Source organism: Bombyx mori, chromosome 28 (assembly GCF_030269925.1).
Source record: "Bombyx mori chromosome 28, ASM3026992v2".
Taxonomy (NCBI): Eukaryota; Metazoa; Arthropoda; class Insecta; order Lepidoptera; family Bombycidae; genus Bombyx; species Bombyx mori.
Genome location: NC_085134.1, coordinates 4,093,619 through 4,105,646, shown reverse-complemented (window position 1 = coordinate 4,105,646; position 12,028 = coordinate 4,093,619). Strand labels below are relative to the sequence as shown.

The 12,028-nt window shown below is 37.3% G+C and overlaps 1 protein-coding gene across 3 annotated transcripts in view; it reads right to left on the bottom strand.

The window, feature by feature from the left end:
* Positions 1-12,028, bottom strand: part of LOC100174976 (multicopper oxidase 1) — a 120,332-nt gene that overhangs the window by 73,626 nt on the left and 34,678 nt on the right. Inside the window, exon 1 of one of the 3 annotated variants that reach the window (XM_012696681.4) lies at positions 4,078-4,328. The exons of the other annotated variants lie outside the window; for them this stretch is intronic. Coding sequence (XP_012552135.1) covers positions 4,078-4,081 — 4 coding nt within the window. The 5' untranslated portion in view covers positions 4,082-4,328. Of the gene's footprint in view, positions 1-4,077; positions 4,329-12,028 lie in introns of those variants that run through there. 3 annotated transcript variants of the gene reach the window in all.

Here is a 12,028-nt window from a genome sequence, read left to right as displayed (position 1 = left end):
GCTCACACTGACCTAGCAAGGATTATGTTTAAACATGTCGTCTTTTCGCATTAAAAGTGTACAATTTCCTAAAATATTCAAAATTGAGTTAATATGCGGAATCATCTGGTATCACCAGTATTTTCCTCATAAATACTGTCAAAAGAGCGTAGATTAACTTTATTTTTTATTTTTTTAGTTTAGATGATTAATATTAAAAATATCACATGCTAAACCTTTAAATCACTCTCCTGTAAAATTACTAAATTTTGAAATTATCTATATATTAACACGTGAAGTAAAAACTTTGTATCCCTTTTTACGAAAATTACGCGGACGGAGGAGTATGAAATTTTCCACACTGATAGAGAATAAAGAAAAGGAGTGCACAATGCTAATATTTTTTAAAAAGAATGCTTAAAAGATACATTAAATCAATAAAGAAAACATTACACACACTACCATGTATTTGACGCACACACGCATGCATACTATTTATTTATTGTCAAATTTTTGTTCTTGGCGTCTGCGGTCAAATTGTCTTTATTAATATTTTTTTATAGTGTGGTCTTGGCGAAATTTGTGAATATAAAAGTATAAAATACAATCATAATATAGTGTACAAACTTACAATTTCAATTAATTATAGTCGAATTTCGACTACTACGGGACCTCTAGTACAGTTTTAATGCGAGAATACGATATATTCCTTCGTGAATACTCAGACAAGCCGGACAATAAATACTGGCGGATCTCGACAAGGTCAAATTAATGAGCTAAGCCACAAGAAGTTCCACGATCGAATCCGTGACAATTAGTATTCTACGCATGGAATTCATTAATGAATAGTACAGTGTCCTGTTATATCACATTTATGAAGTAAAATACCGTTAAGTCGTGAAATCGAAAACACAATTGAGGCCATCAGCGTAAAAGTGGTCTAAACCACAATTTATTAAAATTGGTGCTTCTAAATTGCAATTTATTTGAAACAAAAGAAATTTTCAAAAAAATCCGGCCTATCCCTAGTTTCAGGGATAGATAACAGATAGCTTTGTAAACATTATTTTCGCGCGTATTGTTTTTGCCTACGACGTTATTTACATTAAAGGCGTTAAATGCTTTTAGCGCTTAAATTGCAGAAGATTTTGCCGCGGGAAAACACCGAGGAGTTCATTGCACTTTAAAAGGAAGATTGATATTTTTATTCACGAATTTCAGATGACGATCTCATCGCTTATCTACCATTTGGAATGTTATCAGTCGAATAGTCATCACTAGGCTCGCAAATGGATTTTATCTTGTCTTTTAACTTTATCCACAACAAGTTATTTCGAACGAATTTTCTTAGTTAGTCCTACACAATATTATTTTATAGTTAACTAGCGGACCCGACAGACGTTGTCCTGTGAATACATACACAAAAATTCATTCAAGTCGATACATAGTTTCGCTGCAATATATATAAATAATCTACTACTTTTTACTGGTGGTAGGACCTCTTGTGAGTCCGCACGGGTAGGTAGGTACCACCACCCCGCCTATTTCTGCCGTGAAGCAGTAATGCGTTTCGGTTTGAAGGGCGGGGCAGCCGTTGTAACTATACCTTAGAATCCTACTTCAAGATGGGTGGCAGCATTTACGTTGTAGATTTATATGGGCTTCAGTAACCACTTAACACCAGGTGGGCTGTGAGCTCGTCCACACACCTATGCAGTAAAAAAGCCCTAGATACTGACTGCAGCGCCATCCGCCGGGCTGATTTGTGAATCTAAACCATCCAGGGCGCTAACCAAGCGCATACAAAAAAAATCATTCAAATCGGTCCAGCCGCTTAGGAGGAGTTCAGTGACATACACACGTACAGCACAATTATATACATAAGATTAAAAGATTAGGCAACCCAAGGGCTGTGATCATTTGATGAAATAAGCTAAGGCATAAAACTCGGAGATAATTAACATAGGTAATGTGTGCCGGTTCGGCTGTGTTGCGAAGCCTTCTATCCTTGACCGCTCCGTACGGTTCGTGTACTATTCAATGCAGGATTGCACAACAGACGTGTGTAATTCTACTAAATAAACTCGCAACGTCGCGCTAATTCGGACAAGTATTTTGATATTATTCTCTCGAGAGTGTCATTTGTCCACTGGGTTTCTCGCCGGGTCTTCTTAGTGGGTCGCGATTCCGATCTGGTAGTAGATTCAGCGAAGCACTGCTCTTGCTAGAGCTAGTGTTAGCAATTCTCTCGGGTTCGGCCCGTGAGCAGACCGGTCTGTGCGAAGTTGGAATAGCCTCTTGGTACTAGTTGGTACTTGGTACTAGTTGGTACTTGGTACTAGTTGGTACTTGGTACTAGTTGATACTAGGTAATAGTTTGAATAGGCCACTAACGATTAGGTAGGGGAAAACAGTGACGTTTTAGAGAGAGTGTATGCGCGTGGAGATATATCTGAAAGTCGCATTACAATAATCCCGTGTTCTTGAGAGTAATATCTTTTTTTTTTTAGTATAGATCATGTCAGAGATAAGACGAATTTTTTTATCGATAAAGCCTCGCGATTGTTTGCCGTCACCAAGAAAATTTCTAAATATTCAAGTCCACGTTAGGAATCATAAAAAAATTGCTTGCATTTTATTCTACTACCAATTTCAATTGGACCAGTACCGATCAAAGGTGAAATGAAAAAAACATAGCAAAACATGTTTTCTTTTTCTTCTTTGTTTGCACCTTATCCCACTAGATGGGGTTGGTGCAGCGATTTTTTCTTTTCCACTCACCTCTATCAGCCGTCATCTCAACACTCACTCCTCTCTCTCTCATATCGTCATTCACACACTCCATCCATGTTTTCTTCGGTCGACCTCTTCCCCCTCTACCTTGCACTACCATTTCCATACATCTCCTAATCGCATGCATCTCCTCTCTACGCATCACATGTCCATACCACGCTAACCGTCCGCTCTTCAAGTTATCAATCACCGGGGCTACAAAGATATAGCAAAACAATATAAGCGGATAAATAAATCTGAACTAATTAGCTCCGTTATTTAACCGTTACCGCTTCGTGAATACGCAATATAAGGCGAAGTCAACTCGCGGCGCCCAAATATGTTAATCCCCACCGAATTAGCTGATCTTAAATACATTGCGTGTAACATTAAAAAAAAACATAAGGTGTTTTCTTACAAAAAAAACATAAGGTGTTTTTTTTTGTAATCGCTTAAGTTTTTATTTATTTATTACTTAGATCAATGGAGGAGCTCACAGCTCATCTGATCTTAAGTGGTTACTGGAGCTCATAGACATCTACAACGTAAATGCGCCACCCACCTTGAGATATAAGTTCTAAGGTCTCTGTTCTGAAGCAACACAACTTTTAAAATAAAAATACAGTTGAATTAAGAACCTCCGTCGTTTTTCAAGTCGGTTAATATATAAGTCCATATTATGTTCGGTTATTGTAAATATATCTTTGAAACGCTGTCCCGGAATTAATGATTTGTTTTTTCTTAATATTCTCGCAACAGAAAATTCACAGAACGTGAAAAAATCGTTTTAAAATTAAAAATATACCAATAATCTATTTCATTAAACTAACTGTATGTAATGTACATAAATCAGGCAAAATTTTACGAACTGCTTAGTGAAAATTGAAAAGAACATATTATATATTACAAATTGAGCAAATAACTAGAAGTGACTTTAAAAACATCTACAGTTTAAGCACTAGATTATGGCAGACTCGCTTGACGGAAAATGGTCACCGCCGTCATGGACATTAACACAGTCAAGTATGTAACTGATAATACATATTAAAATAAAAAATCTCGTCCACAATTCTTGTGGTTCCCAAGTATTAATATAGTTTAAAAATTAAATGTATATTGTAAATAATTCTAATTTCTTTGACATAAAAATGTATTGAAATAAATTAAAATTTATTTCAAATAGCAATTTCAATTTGTATAAAAAATAAAATTTGAATTTTTAATTCCTAAAATCACATTTTAAATTAAAACAAAATTTAAATAACAAATTTAACCAATAATTGTAAAGATTGTATAAAAAAAGAACAAAAAAAAGTATGTACTCACACATAGATTCCTTATTCGAAAAATAAATAAATACACAAAAACAAAAAACAAAAAAACCGTCAACTGTTATAATAATACTTTAAAAACACTAAACACGAAACTGTCACAGTTTAAATAAACCGCCAAAAATAAAAGGCGCGAATTTAATTTCTCGAACGAAGCGGTTCGTATTTCGAACGCGTTCGATTGCATGCGGTTCGCGAACTGGAAATGACCATGGCGTATATCACCTGTTGGTAGCATCTCAGCACGTAAGCCACTCAAATACCAACGTGATAATAATACGAAAGCAATATCATACCTTAACGCTAAGACTTTAAGACGCAAAACGCTTTGTTCCAGATATCGGCTTGTCTGTTCGTCAATGGAACATAAAATAATTTAATTAAATACTTAAATTTTTTAGCGTTATTAAAATGTAGATACGGCATTGATCGGGTGGAGGTCAGAATTTTTGCACGGAATTTAGTTTCTTTTTTCTATTTATTATTTTTTGCATTTACATATTACAGTTTTACTTAAACTAGTGGTCGCCCGGTAGTCAAAATTCGACTATAATTAATTGAAATTATATATCCGTACACTGTTGTGATTCTATTTTCAAAGATCATTATGATACTTCTATAATCACAGATTTCGCCAAGACTACAGTTTAGATAAATATTGATAAAGACTAACAATATTAATCTTTTTTTTAAGGGGTTTTATGACCTGGTAACTAAGACCTTTTAGACCTTATATTTAGTAGTATTTTTTTGTTTAAAAGCATTCCTAATACTACTTCAACTATATACAACTTAAATAAGTATGTATATCAATCTCCGGGTTCCATTTATAAGGAAACTATAGTCAGAAAACAAAAAACAATGTCCGAACTAAAGATTGGTGAGAGTAAGGCCGCGTTTCCACTAGGCAACATTTGGCGCGCTACATATTACACAACATGTTAAAAGTTTAGCGCGAAACTTTTGTTTAGCATGCTTCACGACAGAAATAGGCAGGATGGTGGTACCTCCCCTTTTTTTTCCCTACCTATGCTGATAGCCTTGAGAGGCTATTTCAGCTTCACCCTAACGTGTGTAGGTGAGCTCATGGGGCTCAAACCGGAGTGTTGCTAACACTGACCCTAGCAAGAGCAGTGCTTCGCAGAATCTACCACCGGATCGGAAACGCGACCCACTGAGAAGATCTGGCGAGAAACTCAGTGGGCTTTGTCTATGGGTTAATTCTCTCGTCGAGCCCTTCGTCGCAAGCGACGGGTTCGACGAGGACGGTGTACCAGTGCTTGTGGTGCCTAAAAGCACCGTTGATGGATCGGGAAGATCCGTAATGACGTGTTTGGGGCAACGTCGACTGCTTTCCATTCTGTCCACGGAATCGGGAATGTAGTTACCGGTGGCCACGATGAGAGGGTTCTCGTGTAGTGCCGCTTTATCGAAGTGATATGTATCCACCGGGCGTCCTTTAAGCCGCGACGAGTTCAACGACCCACCTAATAATTATTAAGAACACATAGAACAATGTTCTCGGTTTCAGGAAAGTTTCAATTGCCCAAATTAATTTCAGGACTCTAAGCTAACCCTCTAAGCTCTCTAAGTCTCTTTAAGCCTCGTCTCTGTGAGACATATTGTTATAAAGCTCGGGTAAGAGCATGTCGCAATCAGAGCATGATTCTATACGGAGCTGGAAAATGACTCCAGGTATTGTAGGCTATTTTCACAGCATTTTCCTAATTTCGCGTACGCAACATCCCAGTATTCAAATGAGCATATAAATTTTAGCATATGATGCTATTTTAAACATTAAAACCATCCCACAGTCTAATACTAGGTATTACTGGTGGTAGAACCTCTTGTGAGTCCGCACGGGTAGATACCACCGCCCCGTCTATTTCTGCCGTGAAGCAGTAATGCGTTTCGGTTTGAAGGGTAGGGCAGCCGTTGTAACTATACTGAGACCTTAGAACTTATGTCTCAAGGTGTGTGGCGCATTTACGTTGTAGATGTCTATGGGCTCCAATAACCATTTAACACCAGGTGGGTTGTGAGCTCGTCCACACATCGAAACAATAAAAAAAGATTATTAACGTAAATTTAAACGCATTAAACCAAGTCAAAGTTTAATTAAAAAAACGTTCATTACGTAAAAAGCGTGAATAGAATTTAATAGACGGTCAGTAAAGAAAACATTCTAATGAAAATTTAATAATATCGTATGAATTGTTTTGTTTAGTTGAAAATTTGAGCTCCTTGAAAATTTAAAACAAAAGTGAATTTCGTTTTCAGCTTCCATTCTCGAAGGTTCCGGGGAACGGTAAGATGATAATATTTAATTAATGATAATTATTGCTGCTCTTTTAATCACGGCCCTACCAATGCCAGTGAGAGAAATTAGTGATAGGATTAGGTCGTTAAAGCGAATATGATTATGAAGTCATATATCAGTTTCGACAATCCACCCTATCCATGATATGTAATATATACTTATACGTCATAATATATCAATATAATACTAGAGGTCCCGTAGTAGTCGAAATTCGACTATAATTAATTAGAATTGTAAGTTTGTACACTATTATGATTGTATTTTATACTTCTATAATCACAAATGTCGCCAAGACTACACTATAAATAATATTAACAAAGACAGACAATATTTAATCTCAATTTGACAACAGACGTCAAGAACAAAAGTTTGACAATAAATAGTATGCATGCGTGTGTGCGTCAAATACATGGTATGTAGTGTGTTTTTCTTTATTGATTTAATGTATCTTTTATGCATTATTTAAAAAAAAATTTAGCGTTGTGCACTTTTTCTCTATATTCTCTATAAGTGTGGAAAATTTCATACTCCTCCGTCCGCGCAATTTTCGTAAAAAGGGATACAAAGTTTTTGCTTCACGTATTAATATATAGAGATATCAATATATGACGTATATGGTTGAACGAGAAAACCAATAAAATGCAAATTAAAATTTAAAAATCCTAAAAACTCCAAACGCAAAACCCAACGAATAAAACATACCTGCAATGCTTCATTATGGGGAAAAAAAATGTTAACCATAATTATACACATGCAAATTTGAGTACGTTAATTGACGAAATTTAAATAAGCGTAGTATAATCGGGCGCCGCGAGAATACGCTTGAATACGTACGTACATAATAATGTCTTAACTGAACCGAATCACGCTTAAAACCGGTGACAACCGTTAAAAATCATAAGTAAATCTGTTAAGAAAGCCGCCGAATGGAAAAATCGAAAAACTTGTGTTCTGTAGTGGAAATATTTTCATTATGATATTTGGTAAAATATAAATAAATCTATTTAGATAAAAATGAATTGCTGTTCGTTAGTCTCGCTAAAACTCGAGAACGGCTGAACCGATTTGGCTAATTTTGGTCTTGAATTATTTGTGGAAGTCCAGAGAAGGTTCAAAAGGTAGATAAACATGAAAATGCTCGGAATTAAATAAAAAAAAGGGTGCGTGTACTTATGTACGCGCGTAAGAAGTTATACTTTATTTTAATGAAATTTATTTATTTTTATAATAATTAATTAAATAAAATAATTTAATAATATTTAGTATGAATTATATTAAATAATAATTTTGTCATTTATATTACTAAATAATACATACGGATAGTTAACCTCAATTGCATTGGAGCACTTGTGGGCAACTTCATTTCTGTTAATTTTGTGTCACGCGCATCGTAAAATTTCACTCTCATCAATTTTTCATATCGCGCCTAAAGAAGTATAACTTCAAAAATAACAATTTTGTTTTTCCCTTGATGTGTCTCCCCCCGTCGGACGGATTCCTTTTGTTTGTTTTAAGTTTATTTTATACAAAAGTTTAGGTCTTTTATTTATCGATTGAGGCACTACGAGGTCTGCCGGATCAGCTAGTATATTTATAAATTTGCAAGACTTTGAGAGAATTTCGTGCAATATTTAAACATCCTCTTTACTGGTGGTAGGACCTCTTGAGTCCGCGCGGGTAGGTAATGACTTCCACGAGGCATGCAGGTGGTGATAACGTCGTGGAATGGAAAAATCAAACCCGTAAAAACTAGGTACCCAATGTGCGTAATTATTGTATTGTTGAGACATAGATCTCAATTCTCTCTCTATTGTTGTATTGAAGTTGTGATGTACATGAGACCAATGGGTAAGCGCTTAACATAATATGGGATGCAGACTCGTTCAAGCGACTTAAGTTTATTTTAATGTAACATTAGCACACCGGAGGAGTCTTGTAGGAATCATTTTGACTGCGATATAGATCACCGGTGCCTTAAGTGGCCCACTGATTTCTTTTTCTTTTTTTTATTACCAAGTTGGGTGGACGAGCTCACAGCCCACCTGGTGTTAAGTGGTTACTGGAGCTCATAGACATCTACAACGTAAATGCGCCACCCACCTTGAGATATAAGTTCTAAGGTCTCAAGTATAGTTACAACAGCTGCCCCACCCTTCAAGCCGAAACGCATTACTGCTTCCCGGCAGAAATAGGCGATTTCTGTTCAAGATGGCTGGTGGAAATCACGTTGTCTATGAGCTTCAGTGAGCACTAACGCGCTGGCACCAGGAGGACGGGATGACGTGTCGGCGGCTGCGGTCCGCGGTGCCCTCGTCGCTGTTATTTCCAGACGTACTGTGGAATTGCAACCCGGTCGGCGGTGTATCGCGTTATGACCCGGCAGTCTGGTTCTGACCTAGCGGGGTATCCCGGTATACGGGCGGCATCGCCCGGGCGGCCCGTGACGTATGTCGTCGACAATCGCATCAATGACCCGTCAGGCGACCTCGGGGTGACACCGCGAGCTTAGTTGTAGTGTTGACCGCGGGAATCCCCTTACTCTGACCTAGTCCTGATCCTAGTCAGAGATCGGACGTCCGGTATGAGAGTGCAAGGGGAGTCGCTTGGTGCGGTAGGGCACTAAGAATATCCTTGGGCCCGCGGTCTGCTCCCAACATCTGCAGACCGTCAAATCTCAATTACTCCGCGTCCCTCCCCAAAAAAAGGCGTCGGTGAATGCTTAACATCTGGTGGACCGTGAGCTCGTTTACTTGTTAATGCATTAAAAAAAACTACAGTACAATAAAATTGTTAGCATTTTTTTTTTGTAATTTAAAGTAAATCAAGATAGTTAATTTGCCGTTTAGATTTATCCGCATACGACTTAATCGATTGATTTTTGTTTTGAGTCGCTGATGCGACCTTGTTTTAAATTGACAATTATTGCAGTGTTTTCTTCGGTTTTCCCGACTCTTAGACATAACTAAAACCACTTTTACTTTGTCTTGCTTAAGCCGTAAAAGTAGTTTTAATCGAGGATCGTCGTTATCCCGAATGAGCAGCCATTAATAAACAGGGTATTTCTAATCATTGTTAATATTTCTCATAATACACAGCAGAGGGACGTGAGGCCTTAAAGAATTGCGATTAAAAATCAAAAGTTCTGTTTAGAATGGTTTTATTGCTTTAGCAGGCAGTATATTTCTATACAGAAGCTAGTCACCGATGTTGGCACATATCAGCCAAATAACAGAGGAAAGAGCACTGAGTTTCTCGCCGGATCTCCTCAGTGGTTCGCGATTCCGATCCGGCAGTAGATTCGGCGAAGCACTGCTCTTGCTAGGGCTAGTGTTAGCAAATTCTCGGAGGTTGAGCCCGTGAGCCCACCTATCCGTCAGAGCGTAGCTTGAATAGCCCTCATGGCTACCAGCGAATAGGCAGTGAAAAAAAAATAACAGAGGCAAAGTCAAGCCGCTACCTAATTAAAGTAGTGAAATGTTGAGCGTTCTACGCTATATCTATAGCTCTTCTCCAATTAAGTATAAGTTCTCTTTATCATCATCAGCCTATATCAGTCCACTGCTGATCATAGGCCTCTCCGATTGCCCACCACTGACCAATTGTTTTTTTGGGTTCAAATGAACATTATCTTTATTGATATCTTCTGTTTTATAGCCATATAAAAACACGTTTTCGAGCTTCGGTTTGTGAATAACATTGCGTCTTTAACTCGAAGCATTGTGGAGCATTTACTAAAAGTCGATCGTGGACGCGGTCGTTAGCTTCGAAACTAAACCTTAACGTTGCTTAACGATTACAAAATTTGGCGCCGGCGTTAATTAAAACCTTAAAAGGAACACCCCCATATTTTATTTTTACTCTTATAACGATTTTATGATAAAGCAATCTAAATTAGGCGGAATATTTATTCATTTTTACGACGGCTATTATGTAATATAATATAATACCAAAAGGAAAAGTACTCAGTGGAATTTAAATGATCTGAATTTTATTTATTTAGCGTAGTAATATATTTATGACGACTTACGCGAATTGTAAATATAATTAAAGTGAATTTTATGTAAGCCGTATTCGTTTTCGAAAGGAAACGAAAATAATATGATTGTATTAAAAAAAAACATGTGTGCAATTCACACGTGGTAGAAGTGAAACCTTCCAAAATTAAAATACAATTATCCTAAGCGTCTTAAGTATATGTAAAATTTTGTCATAAGTAAATAATTGTAAGGTAGCGCCCTCTGTGAATTGATATTTTAATTTCACGTATAATCCTAAATTAAAATTCATTACAAGAGCTTTCATACACACGTTAGTATTAAAAAATCTCACAGATGGCGCTGTATTAAATAGTATGTATATTTCTGTCTCATTCTTTGCTGGCTTCATCCTACACATTTTTGTATTTGTGTCTCTTACCTGTCGTTTTTTCCGTTGCATCCGGTTTGAAATCACAACGATTCTAAAGAAGTTTTCACTTCAAAAACACGATATTATAAGGTTAAAGCAATTTTGTCCTATCCATCATGACGCCAATACCGCTGCCAACCATAACACAATCTCAATAGCATTCACATGTGGGCCGCTATTAAAATCAAAACTTCGAAATATGTAAACTTTCCTATGTTACCGGTTTTAAAGCGTATTTTCAATCTGCACTTTTTTTCCTACCTATGCTAGTAACCTGGAGGGGTTATTCTAGATTCGCCGAGCTAGTAGGTGAACTCACGGGGCTCAAACCTGACGTCGTTGCTAACACGAATCCTAGCAAGAGCCGTGCTTTGCAGAATCTACCATCGGATCGGAAACGCGACCCACTGAGAAGATCCGGCGAGAAACTCAGTGTCAATCTACACTGTTAATCACTTACCCCCCTCATTAGCTCGTTTATCCAAAGAACCCCTCAACCAAAAGGCATGGATGCTTCGTAGGGTCATGACCCCTATCTGCATTGGCTCAGAAACAACACTTATTACGCGCCTTGTATAAATTATGTGGGATTAAATTATCTGAAGCGGTCATTGGGAATTTTTGTATCTGATATTTCCTTGTAGCAGGAAAGCTTAGTTTGGTAAAATTGCGTAACGCAAAAACGAATGATATTTTTTAATTATCTTACGTCACCTTTTTACGATCGCGCTAATGTGAGTCTCGGAGTTTGGGTTTGTTTTTTATATAATATAATAAATACATTTTCAAAACAATTTATTTTGAATCATTCAAAACGATCTCTACTACTTTCTATTTTAAATGTTATGGGCACACGACTAGTTTAGCGTTAAGTGGTGGGTCGTAATATTTCTTCTGAGTCCGAACGGGTAGGTACCACCACCCTGCCTATTTCTGCCGTGAAGCAGTAATACGTTTCGGTTTGAAGGGTGGGGCCACCGTTGTAACTATACTGAGACCTTAGAACTTATATCTCAAGGTGGGTGGCGCATTTACGTTGTAGGTGTCTACAGGCTCCAGTAACCACTTAACACCAGGTGAGCTGTGAGCTCGTCCACCCATCTAAGCAATAAAAAAATGGGAATAATGCCATCGCCATCTTGAGGTGCGCGGCTATAACCATAATATAATTTATAAGTGAGAACAAAACACGTTCGGTCGTCCCAAATTGGGATTCCCT